The sequence below is a fragment of the Octodon degus genome, unplaced genomic scaffold (genome assembly GCF_000260255.1).
Source record: "Octodon degus isolate 3935 unplaced genomic scaffold, OctDeg1.0 scaffold00021, whole genome shotgun sequence".
Taxonomy (NCBI): Eukaryota; Metazoa; Chordata; class Mammalia; order Rodentia; family Octodontidae; genus Octodon; species Octodon degus.
Window position 1 is genome coordinate 14,120,479 of NW_004524597.1, and position 12,406 is coordinate 14,132,884.

Here is a 12,406-nt window from a genome sequence, read left to right on the forward strand (position 1 = left end):
GCCATTGCTTGGCCAATTTGCTCTCTGTGAAAGCTTGAGAAAATGCTTTTTCTCTCCATGTGACTCTCCCCCGAGCCTTTTATTTTGGAGACAAGATCTCACTAAGTTCCCTAGGCTGGCTTCCTGCCTCAGCTTCTCTGGAAGCTTGGATTACAGATGTATACTCCTGCTCTGGGTTTCCATAGGGTTCTATGTGTAGTGTCTTCTCTGTTAGCATAAAAGTGAAGAATGTTCTCCTGTGTTTTGGTTGTTTTTGTGTTGCTATAATAAAATATTTGAGATACACAGTCTATATAGGTAAGGTTTATTAGGCCCAGTTTTGGACCAATAAACCATGGTTGCTTGGCCCTGTTGCTTTTAGACCTGTGGGCAAAGCAGCACAACTTGGCAGGAGTCCATGTGGAGCAAAGTCACTACTACATGACATCCAGGAAGCAAAAAAAAGTAGGAAGAGACTGGCATTCCAGTCTCCTTTAAGGGCATGCCCTACTAATCCAAAATCTGCTAAGGTCTGCCTCTTTTTTGCTTTTATTTTTTAGGCCTTACCTCATAAAGGTTTCTACCATTTTCCAGTAGTTCCAAGCTGGGCATTAAACTTCTAAAATTTTTATGGTACTGGGTATTGAACCCAGGACCTCATGCATACTAGCAAAGTACTTTATCGCTAAGCTACATCCCTAACCTGTTCATTTCCTTTTAGCTAGAAATTTCAATGAAAACAAAAACTACCAGCTGGTAACTCACTATCAAATGATGGCATTTTGAAACTTTCCAAAACATAGCCATCAGAAAGGAATTCAAGAAAACCCCACATCAGCTTAGGCTGCAGCCCTGGTTCTCCCCACTTTGGTTACTGTCCAGAAAGGCTCAGAGGGAGGAAAAGAGAGGTTGTTCTCTGGGGCTGGCAAGGACTCACTCGAGAGCAATTATAGGTCAGCTTTGTCACATGCATGTCCATAATAGGTGTGTGTTTTTGATGACAGTTCTGCAACCTATAAAATAAAGGTAAGTTTTCTTTTCTTTCTTTTTTTTTTTTTTTTGGTGGAACCGGGGACTGAATTCAGACCCTTGCGCTTGCCAGGGAAGTGCTTATTCCACTGAGCAATCTCCCTGGCCCCCTGAGTTTTCATACACAAGAAGACTAGGTGATTGAAAGACAAAAGCACAGGAATTGTTTCAAAGTAGATATACATTCTGCCTTGATTTTATAGAGGAGAAAGAGAAATGTTTTGTATCTTAGTAAATCCTGCTGTGAGTCATATTGTCCCTCACTACACGACTAAAAAAAACAAGGCAAAGTCAGATGGATGTCTGTGAATTCAAGGCCAACCTGGGCTAGATAGTGAGCTTGAGGCCATCTTGAACTACACAACGAGATCCTTAAAAATCAAACAAAAAAGCCCGGTAAACAAACACAGCACAGGCCATAGGAACACCAACATTGTCATTGAGCTACACCTCCATCAAGAAATATAAATTGAGAAGGAGGGAGGTTGTGACTAACACTAGAATTCCCACCTCAGTGATCATCTTTGGTGTTTAGGGACTGACTTGACTCATGTCCCTGTGGAGATGACCTTCCTCATAAGGAAGGAGGCTCATTGAGTGGGGTCCATGCTCTCTGGCCCACATTCTCCACAGTTTTTAGTTATAAAAGAAACCAGTTCCTCCATAGATGCCAGAAGTAGCAGCTCCAGGGAGGCCTGTAGTAGTTGAGAGTGATTTGGGGACTTGGAGAGGGGTACTTCTGAGAAGGAATGCTGCTCTGAGCAGGCTTATTTTCATGTGGCTTCTGTGTTAGTAACGGTCAACTTTCCTTGTAGCAAGTCTGTACCCTTGGTGGCCCGTACCCTTTCCTAGTCCATCCCAAGAGCATGATCTTCTAGCACGTCTTTCAGTCCAACTGTGACACGCTGAGCTATAGGATTTTGATCTGTCTGCAGCTCTGAAATGTGTCCAGGACAACCAGTGCAGAAGTACAGCCAGTAGGATAGAAAGACACTGTGAGCTTGAACGTGTCACTGTGCCTCCCCCCAGGCCACTCAGAGCTGCCAAGGGTGTCTCATCCTGAGGCTCCTCCTTGTAGAGGCTCCACCTATCCTTTCTACCTGCTGTGCACTGCGATTCTTGTCACCATCACCTTGTCTGTTGTCCCCATGTCCTCAAAGGTGATTGCTGAAGCCTTGGCCCAAAGCGGGATGTATGTAAGAGCCCAGTTCCCACCTATCTCCACTGCCATCCTCCATCCTTTGGTTGGACAGCCCATGCCACAGGTATTTATGGACCTGAGAGCCTTTGTTAAGCACATCTGTTATATTCAGTGACTTCCTTCACAGTGACTTTGAGCGTGCTATACCAGATATCACTTTTTAATCTGTTTAAATAAGGCCAAGCCAAGTTGATGTTTCTTGAGAAGTGAATAAATGCGTGCTTCCCCACCCACCTTGCCAGTTTAAAATAGTCATCATGCTGTCATTTTCATGGTGAAGTACAACAAGCCAAGCACATTGCTTTGCTTTCTAGAGATACGTGGCTGCTTACATTTAAATTAATTAAAATTAAATAAAACTAAGAGTTTAGTTCCTTGTTTGCACCAGTTACATTTTGAACTCAGGAGCCCCTAAGCAAATTACTGGCCCCCAACTGGACAACACAGATCACCAAAGGTGATTATTGTGGATGAAAGCTGCATGGGCCCAGGACAGCTCCCTAGAATTTACTAAGCAGTGTGTAGAATTTACTATGCACGTACCTTCTTTGGTAAATGTGTAGTCTGTGTATATTACTTGTTTTGTTTTTTGTTTATTTGTTTGTTTTTGAGACAGGGTCTTGATTTGTAGTTCAGGCTGGCCTTCAGCTTACTATGTAGCCTAGGCTGGCTTCCAACTCATGGCAGCAGTCTTGCTTCAGCCTCACCAGCACTGATACTACAGGTGTGCACCACAGCCGGCTACACTACATTTTTTAGGGAAGTGAACTCCTGGTTTTCAATTACGAGAAATACAGAACTATCTCACAGCATATTCATTTAACCAACTGTTGCTACATAGGTTCTGTTGATGTAAGATTCTGGTGTAAAACATTCCTAAATATCTCCCATCATATGGACTTTCATTTTGGTAGGTCTGTGGTGAAAACCTTACATCTGCCAAAAGACCTTCAAAATTCCCCTCTGTCTCAGGGAATCCTTGTAACAGTTCCTGCCCTGCCCTGGAAGCCCATGAGCAGCTATGATTCTTGTCCTCACTTCAACAGTCACATCACTGGCTTGTTTGTTTGGTTTGTATTTGGTTTGCATCAGGTGGCCTTCTGGGGGCAAATGACTTTAGCCATAGCATATAGGACTGATTTTTATAAAAATGAAAAAGTCTCCAACATTTTGAGGGTGTGATACAGGTCCAGCTTCCATATGGATTTTTTGTTTGCAGAATCTTGTTGGTTCTCCCAGCTGGACCTCCTGATGCAAGCATTTTGCTCCTCTTGCAAACTGAGAAGGGCCTCAGGCAGCTGGCCTGCTGAGGATCTAGGTGTGCAGATGAAATTCTCACACTTTGGCTTCTCTGGAAACCAAAGAAGCTTTGAGGAGCTTTCTGGAAACCCCTCAGCCCTGCTCTTGCTAAAGTCCTTGCTTTTGCTCTGTCTGGGCAGGGCCTCCCATGCTCTCAGGGCCACCTCCACAGCCCCTCAGCTGCATACCTGCTTCACCACGTTCTGCTCGGGCCTGTGTTTTCTGTGTTCCAGGGTGCCTATACCATACCCCTAGCTGCTGGTGTTTCCACCTGAACTTTTCATTGGACAAATCTCTCCCCTCCTCAACCTTCCCCGCTGCTCCACATCAAGTCCATGCCCTAGAGGTGCCAACTAAGTCTTACTGTCTGTAGTGCTTCCTAACCTGAAAAGGCAAGGCAAGAAAGGTGGAGGGAGGAAAGATAGGAGAGAAAATAAAATAAAGCCAAAATATAGTTACTGCATGGCGAATTTGGTTTATCCTCATTGCATTTTGCAGCTGGAATAGCAGAGCCATCCCCAAACTAACTCTACACAGGTTATTCACAACCCCTACCTATCCACTCACTCACAGACACACACCATTCATGCTTGTGGGTAGGGAAGGGATCATACCTCTGAAGCTTCAAGGTAGTGCATTGAGAACAAATGCAGCTGCATGTAGGAAATACTACTGCCCCTGCAGAAAGCCAGGCAGAAGATTTCTAGCATTGGGAAACTCTAGAAATCCTCTGCTTTTCTTAAAGCGGGTTCATCCATGCCTACTGAGAGGAAGGAGACTCTGAAAATACTTAGAGGAGAGAGAAAAAGTTGATGGAGAGAACCCTGGCGGCCTCCCTGCTGCCTGCACAATGCTCTACAGTCCCATGGGATCTCAGCCCTGCCCATGGGAGCCTCCCTTCCCTAGCCCCATCTCAGACCCTGCTTTGGTGGGCCTCCCTCACGCAGCCTGCGCATACCTGGCTGTGAGTGACCTCTGACTAGAGGAACCCTGTCTATGTCCAGGACCTGAAGTCACCCTGGACTGTGCACACCTAGAACATTGATCTAGCTCCACAAATGATGCAGCTGCTTTTGTGACACTGACTTTCTAATTCAAACCCTTCCCAGAAAAGAGAACTTATCCCAACAATGTCCTGACCTCAGCATGTTCTGCAGCTGCTGTGTTCCTCCATTACCTGCTCTCCTTCTTAAGCAGGACACAATTTAGCATTCACTCTTACCTGTTTTGTTGGTTTATTTTTTCTTTCATTATGATAACAAATTGGGCCCAAGACTACCATGCAGAAATTCAAGTATTTTTTGGCCTCACCCCACATGCTTCAGGGCCTTTGCACTGAGCTACATCCTCAGCCCCCTTTTTTGAGACAGAGTCTTGTTAAGTTGCCCCAGCTGGGCTCAAACTTGCTATCCTCCTGCCTCAGAGGGTTGAGATGGTAGACATGTGCCACCACACCCGGCTTCTTGACATTCCTGTGTGTTTGTTGTCTGAAGGGTACATCTTTGCAATGTGGTAGGGTTACTTTATAAGCCCCAACAACTATGACCAAGTAGGATCCTGCCAGGCATGTAGTGGACACAGTGCCCAGTATCGGGGTGCATTGGAGTGATGGGGTTCCTAGTCTAGTACTCCTTGGTAGGTATAAACAGATGTCACCATGATGGGACCATGTTCCTCTGAGCTTTGGAAAATGACTCCCAGGGGCCTGCTCAGTACTGTCCAGAATTGAAAGGCAATTCTGGGATGCTGGACAGTGAGGATAGTTCAGAGGGCTAGAGCTCTTGGTGCCAGCCTGTCCTGACGTTTTTTTGTGGGACAAAGCTCCTTGGACCAACATTACTGTTTGGCTGCTGCACTAGGTCATATTCTGTCCATCTGCATTCTGGCCGGGCTGCTCTGTGTAGCCCCATAGCCTTCCTGTGGTTGTGTGTCCAGTCCCCTTCCCAAGAAAATACTGTCATCATTCCTCAGGCACTGAATTTTACTATACCTGTTCTCCCTGTTCACACTAGCTGTGTGACCTTGAGCACCTCCCTTTAGCTCCCATGTTCCTACCTGTGATGAGCAGGTGTACACAACACTGTGGAGGGCACTCAGAAGCCCTTCCCTGGAAGATTCATTGTTCTCCTCTGTCTTTGCTAGCAGCTGTGACATAGCCACACCCATGCCACTAGCAGAATGAGAGTACATGGAAGACTTTTGCTCTTTCCCTCCCTGCAAGGAGCTCATTTCTGACAAGATGCACTGCTGCCTCCTACCTGGAGTTTGTCCCTACTCCTTTGGCCACCTGTCTAGGACAGTTCTGTCCGAGATGGGTCTTTGAGTCTGCTCCTGTACCAAGCATGTAAGGTGATATAGCCCTCAGTGCTGACACCTGAAGTGCTCTCCAAGATCCTTATTTTCTGCATTGGGAAGTGAAAAGGTGCCCCTGGTTTGTCTTAGTCCCGGCTGGATGCCTGATCACTGCCTCCATCCCCTGGAGTCTGCAAGCTACCCTGCCTGAGAGAGCTGAATTGCTGAGAGGGACTCATGTGCCTGGGGTCTCTGTGGGGATAGGAGCGGAGATGCTGCTGAGATTCAGGGGACAGGTGGTTGCCTGGGAGGGTCTGGAGGAGCCTCATGTATGAACAGACTGGTGTGCCATCCTAGAGGAAGCTTCCAGGCTGCATCTTCATACCTTAATTAGAGTATGAAGAAAAGCATGACGCTGGGGTCTAGGCTATGTTTCTGTGATGAGCAGAGGCCCTTGTGTTCCCGAGAACATGACCCTGGGCTGGGCCTAGGTGTTCTGTCTCCTCTGGAAGTTTATGCAGCTAGCTGCCCTCCACACCTCCTGGAACCCTGCCCAGTCCTCCTCAAGAACAGAGGGTGTCAGCAGTGTGTGCCTGTACCCTGTGGTCTGGTTGCTAAGGTGGAAACATGAGCTGTGAGATGGCCTTCCTGCTGCAGTATCCCCTGCCCAGCTGTCGCTCCCTGCTGCTGCCTTGCTGTCCCCTAGAGGAGCACCAGTTTTTAGGCCATGGACAAGGGCTTACTGGTTTCTAAAAGGGACAACTGTTTGATCAGAAACCGGATGAATATGGAAAGTGGCAGCAGCTAAAGGCTCAAGATAGGAAAAGAGGTGGTGGGCACTGAGGGCAGGTCTGGGAGGGAACCACTGCAGAGCCAGTCTTGCCCTCTGGACTGGGGTGGGGTAAGCTGAACATGGGATCCAAGGTTTTTGCTTTCTAGTTTTTGGCACCATCTGTAGTTCTCCATGTGGAACTTCTGTGCCTGGGATTTTGTTAGTACGTGGATTGATTCTGGAACATGTGTGTGAGACACAGTAGTCATCCTGGGCCCCCAGGACTCAGTGGTAAGTCAGACCTGCAGGAAAAGCCTGCTGTGTTTGTTCAGCTTAGCACATTGCAGGCATAGCCACACTAGTCCTGGCCTGACCTTGTGACATCAGTGAAGAGCTCCATTTGACTCCAAGCAAGGATGTCAGAGTTCTGGGAACAGTCCATTTGCTCTGTTACTGTCCCACTGAACCAGCAGCTTTGATCTGGGACCTCTGACCCAGCCATGTGGAAATCATCACGATGTGGTAGCACCCTATGCCTCAGTCCCCCTGCTCCCCTAGTGCACACAATGTCCTGGGCAGCACTGTCTGGCATAGTCAGTACGAGCAGATAAACCAGTGTGCAGGAGGCAGATTCCATTGCATTCCTCAAGCTTGGTCCAGGCCCATAGGTCCTAAAAGGGCCAAACAGCTATGGTGGTAGGTCTCTGGATCCAGCCTTGCTGGCCTATAGGGTGGATAGAAATCATTGGTGGGTAGGATCCAGACTTGTTCCCAATTTGAGGAGCTGAGAACCCAGTGTTTCTCACTCCCAGGACCATAGCAGAAGAGTGGAGAGAGGGAGGTGTGGAGCCGTGACTGACTTGGGTACCACTGTGCATATGGTCTCACAGAGGCATGTGGGAATGTGTGGCTGTGAGTTGCAATTCCAATGTCCAGAGTGCTATGGAAGAGGTTCCCGGTGGGCCTGCAGCATGGTACAAATACTCTGTGTATCCAGGGTGGGGCTATTGCCTGGATGCATATTTGGAAAAAGAGAAGGGAGTGGGTAAGGCTGTGAGGGAGGACAGGCCTGTGGATATGGTGGCAGGTGGAATGTAGGCACATGGGAATGTGACTGTTAGTTGGCTGATCCTCTCCACTTTCAGGTCAGCCAGAGTGGCCTGACTATGCTGTCTTCACCATCACCTGGCCAGCAGGTGCAGACTCCGCAGTCTATGCCCCCTCCCCCGCAGCCATCCCCACAGCCTGGCTCGCAGCCCAATTCCAATGTCAGGTAAGCCTGGCCAGGGACAACCCTCTAGTGTGGTCCTCAGACCCTTGCTCAGACCTGCTTCCTCTCATTTGGCTACAGCTCCGGTCCTGCCCCATCCCCCAGCAGCTTCCTGCCTAGCCCTTCACCTCAGCCTTCCCAGAGCCCAGTGACAGCACGCACCCCACAGAACTTCAGTGTCCCCTCTCCTGGACCATTAAATACCCCCGGTAAGTGGGACCTGGGACTGGGGTGCTGTGAGGCACCAGAAGTCACCTTTGTGAGGCCTGAACTCATAAACGCACATGTGCTCTTGGGCTCTTCAGAGCTTGAATGCCCCACCTGGGGGTTTGCAGAGATGATCCTGCCTCACCCACTATGTCCCACAGGGAACCCCAGCTCTGTCATGAGCCCGGCAGGCTCCAGCCAGGCCGAGGAGCAGCAGTACCTGGACAAGCTGAAGCAACTGTCTAAGTACATCGAGCCCCTGCGCCGCATGATCAACAAGATTGACAAGAACGAAGGTATGGCAAGGGCCTGGGTGAGGCAGGGGCCCTGTAGATCCATGGGCCTGAGTCTTAGTGTCCCCTCTCTGTCCCAGACAGAAAAAAGGACCTGAGTAAGATGAAGAGTCTTCTGGACATTCTGACTGACCCCTCAAAGCGGTGAGCTTTGCCCCAAGCCAGACAGTGCTACACTGTAGCTCATGAACCTTCCCAGGACTATAGAGATTTAGCAGAGGACCCTGTTGGAGGCCCCAAAGGCTCCATGTAGGTATATGCTGGGGCCTGGGGCCCTGACGTGACTTTCTCCGTTGTGCAGCCTTTGCCTGCTCTGGATTGCTGCTGTGACCTTCATGCTTCCACCTTGGGCTATCAGAGCGTGGCTCAGGGAGCCACTCACTCATGTGTTTGCTATGGGCTTTTCATCAGCCATGACAGGGCTTAGTCCGACCTTCATCTCTGCGTACCTTGCCGGTAACCTTGGCCAAGAGACTGTATCTTGGTCACCACTTTTGCAGCAGGGATGTGTGTGCTCCTCAGGACAATGAAACAAAGTGGTACTCAAGAAAAGCATATGGAAGGCAGTGGCCTGCCAGCCACAGGCTGCCCTGAGCACAGAGATGTGCAGCTCCGCAGAACTGTGCACAGGAGTGGGTCTTTCTGTTGTCTCTCCCACCTTGCTGCTTCAGCTCACATTCTACTCCTCCCCTTCCAGAAAGTTGTTGTCCTGCTTGTCTGGGTTAGATACAGGCACGGCTGAATGGGGCCTGTTTGAGCTGGACAGCACTCCAGGCCCTCAGGTTACCCTTCATTGTGGTTGTGGGGCCAGGGGTCAAGGGCTGGCCCAGGTGAGACCAAAGCCTTCTCACCCTGGCCTGGGCGCATCTGACCAGCTGGGCTTCCTATGGAGGTTTCCAATGGCTGAGGCCCAGGAGGCCAGGCAGGCAGTGGTTGGGATCTACAGCTGAGTTGCCAGCTTGCCTAGCTCCCAGCATAGAGAAACATCACAGAACCCCCTCCTCTCAGATGTCCCCTGAAAACCCTGCAGAAGTGTGAGATCGCCCTGGAGAAGCTCAAGAATGACATGGCAGTGGTGAGTGGAAATGCAGGCACTTCTCGGGAGGCCTGGGCCCACCTCATTACACCCTAAAACTTGGCTGAAAGAAGCCTTCATGCTCAGGGCAAGCAGGGTCTGGGCCTAAGGGCTCTGCCCAGGTTTCTTTCAGCCTAGTGATTTGGGAAGTGGCAACTTGGGACAAGTCAACCTCTGTCCCTGTTCCCTGTGGGTACTTCTGGCAGCCTGGTACCAAGCCCTGCCCTTCAAAGGATACCTGGGTAGGAGTAAGGCTGCAGGGTTTAGAGCTGTGTCCAGACTCAGTCAAGGTGGAGGCTGTGCTGTGATCCACTTGTCCTGTCTCCAGCCCACACCCCCACCGCCAGTGCTATCTACCAAGCAGCAGGACCTATGCCAGCCGCTCCTGGATGCTGTGCTGGCCAACATCCGCTCGCCTGTCTTCAATCATTCCCTGTACCGCACATTTGTGCCAGCCATGACAGCCATCCATGGTCCTCCCATCACGTATGTACGGCCAGTGGGTCTCAAGGTGGGTGGCAGGCCAGAAGATACATGTACTAGTTTGGTCACCACAACCTCCTCCTCCAGGGCCTCAATGGTGTGTACCCGGAAGCGCCGGTTTGAGGAAGATGAGCGGCAGAGCATTCCCAATGTGCTGCAAGGGGAGGTGGCCAGATTAGATCCCAAATTTCTGGTGAACTTAGACCCTTCTCACTGCAGTAATAATGGCACTGTCCACCTGATATGCAAGTTGGGTGAGTGGCCAGGTAGGGTGGAGGGGAGGGGACTAAGGCTCTGCTGCCCATGCCCAAGGACATGAGGTACTTGGGCCAGCAAGACAGTGCTTCCCTCCTCAGAGCTGGCCCTACCCTCACATAGCCCTCCCCACTGACTGTCCTCACATGGGCGTGCTTCCACACCTGAGCCCCCACCTCAACTCCAGGAGGTTGCTGGCTTTATGTGTGGACTCCGCCAGGCTTTGCAGCAGGCCTTAGCAGAGCTTTTCAGGGCAGGAAGAGCCCTGTTCCAGAGCAGGGCTGCAGGGCAAGTGAGTTGACATGTATATCAGGCCAGTGCTTGGGGCAGGCCATAGATGCAGTCTCACGTTTCACAGATGACAAGGACCTCCCAAGTGTGCCACCCCTGGAGCTCAGCGTGCCTGCTGACTACCCTGCCCAGAGCCCCCTGTGGATTGACCGGCAGTGGCAGTACGGTAGGTGAGCTGAGAGGTGAGGTTTGGGGCTAGGGCAGCTGGGATCTGCACTAGGGCTCTCCACCATCTCCTCCCCAGTTCTACCAGGAGCAAGGCGCTCATTGGTCACCTAGAGATGGAGAGCGCGTGGCCCTCACTGTGCCCTTTGCCCGTCCTGCGGCTGCAGGGGGCGCGGTGAGCAGGCCCACATCTCAGGGATGCCCAGCTGCTCCCAGTAGGCACTGTGCAGTTCTGCAAGGCCGACCCAGGACCACCAGCAGAAGCCCGGTGTCATGCCGCTCTAGTTCACAATGAGGCTCTAGAACACCAGTCCAAGTTCCAGTCTTTCATACAGGGTGCGACTCTTGAGAGAGGAACCCTGTTGTGTAGTGAGTGCAGACTGATGCAGGGGCTGTTTCTTACCACAGAGGTGCGTGGTGGGCCAGGCTCAGATGTGGGTTTTGCCTCAGCAAGGGCCTGCTTCTCACAGCCCACTGCTCTGTTGCAGATGCCAATCCCTTTCTGCAGTCCGTGCACCGGTGCATGACCTCAAGACTGCTACAGCTCCCCGACAAGCACTCGGTCACAGCCCTGCTCAACACCTGGGCGCAGAGCATCCACCAGGCCTGCCTCTCAGCTGCCTAGCCAGGAATAGCAAGGACAAATAATAGCCTCGTCCGTTGTGTGGATCCACACCTCATATTGGACCTTCCTAGGTGTTGGGTTCCTTAGAGAGCCTGGGGTTAAATTAGCTTTCCTGCTTTTCTCTTCTGCCTTGGGGTCTCCCCACACTTGTATTGTACTGGGCCAGCTGGCTGTGGAGCTGACTATACGTGGAAGGCCCAGGGAGTGGTCTTCCTAGAGAAGATTCTCTATACAACACCTTCCAGGGAATCAGACCTGTGGGCCATGTTTCCTGTGGCTCCCTGTCCAGGCTCCAGGCTCCCTGTCCACTCTCAGTAGCATGAGGGAGAACTCAGGGTCTCATCCAAGCATCTTGTGAATTAGTATACATTCTGCTCGTTTTCCATAGGATGTGGAAGAGGACATAGGAAATCCTGACAACACAACTCTGATCCCAGTGTTGGGTTCAGGCCATGCTGTTTGTGGCATGTGAAACATAGCCCAGAGATGCTCTGGGACTTGGGTCCCAGGCTCCATTTCAGAGGGAAGGCCATCCTTCAGGCAGTATGGCGTCTCTTGGCATGGCCCAGGTTGGTGTCAGGCTGTGTGATATGAGGGAGCAGGGGTGGGAACATCAGAGGAGCCTATCCCTGGTACACCTGGGTCACACTTTGCCAAAGTGTGAGGTTCCCACTGTGAGAAATGAAGACTGGCCAGCTGGGTACTGACCTTGGGAGCTGGCATCCTTGGAATTCTGTTCAGTGCATCACCCCTAGAGTGTAGACTCCCTGTGGGATACAGCTATGCAGCACCTCTGTGCTGCCTGCCACACTGGGCAGCAGCCAGCAGTCCTCTGGTGACAAGGAACTTCCTTTTTTATATGTGCACTACCCTGTCATATGTAGTTCATATAATAAATTTATTATTCCTGTGTTTGTCAGGAGTGCCTCCCTTCTATGCGTCTGGGGCCCATTGTCCTAGCAGGGCTGCTGCTGGTGTGGAGATGCTGTCCTCTGGCGCCAGACCTTAGCTCCTCTCTGTATAGCTTTCTGTCAGCCTGTGGCATGCCCAGCTTCATGGCCAACTTCTCTTGAAATAATGCTCAGGAAATGGGGCAGTAGGGCCAGGAGCACCGTGTTCTGGGTGGTAGTAGGCACACACTGCCTGCCTGGAGGAGATGCACGCAGCTCT

At 50.8% G+C, this 12,406-nt stretch overlaps 1 protein-coding gene across 10 annotated transcripts in view; it reads left to right on the forward strand.

Moving 5' to 3' along the window:
- The window catches only part of Med15 (mediator complex subunit 15), a 72,788-nt gene extending 60,638 nt beyond the window's left edge, over positions 1-12,150 (forward strand). For 7 of the 10 annotated variants that reach the window (XM_023711756.1, XM_023711764.1, XM_023711759.1 and 4 more), the window contains 10 exons: positions 2,169-2,273; positions 7,718-7,845; positions 7,924-8,051; positions 8,211-8,345; positions 8,423-8,486; positions 9,351-9,417; positions 9,746-9,903; positions 9,988-10,154; positions 10,514-10,616; positions 11,100-12,150. In XM_023711756.1, coding sequence (XP_023567524.1) covers positions 2,169-2,273; positions 7,718-7,845; positions 7,924-8,051; positions 8,211-8,345; positions 8,423-8,486; positions 9,351-9,417; positions 9,746-9,903; positions 9,988-10,154; positions 10,514-10,616; positions 11,100-11,259 — 1,215 coding nt within the window. In that variant the 3' untranslated portion in view covers positions 11,260-12,150. The remainder of the gene's footprint in view (positions 1-2,168; positions 2,274-7,717; positions 7,846-7,923; positions 8,052-8,210; positions 8,346-8,422; positions 8,487-9,350; positions 9,418-9,745; positions 9,904-9,987; positions 10,155-10,513; positions 10,617-11,099) is intronic. The other 3 variants (XM_004628000.2, XM_023711760.1, XM_004628002.3) reach the window with 3 other exon arrangements.
- The last annotated feature ends 256 nt before the right edge of the window (positions 12,151-12,406 follow it).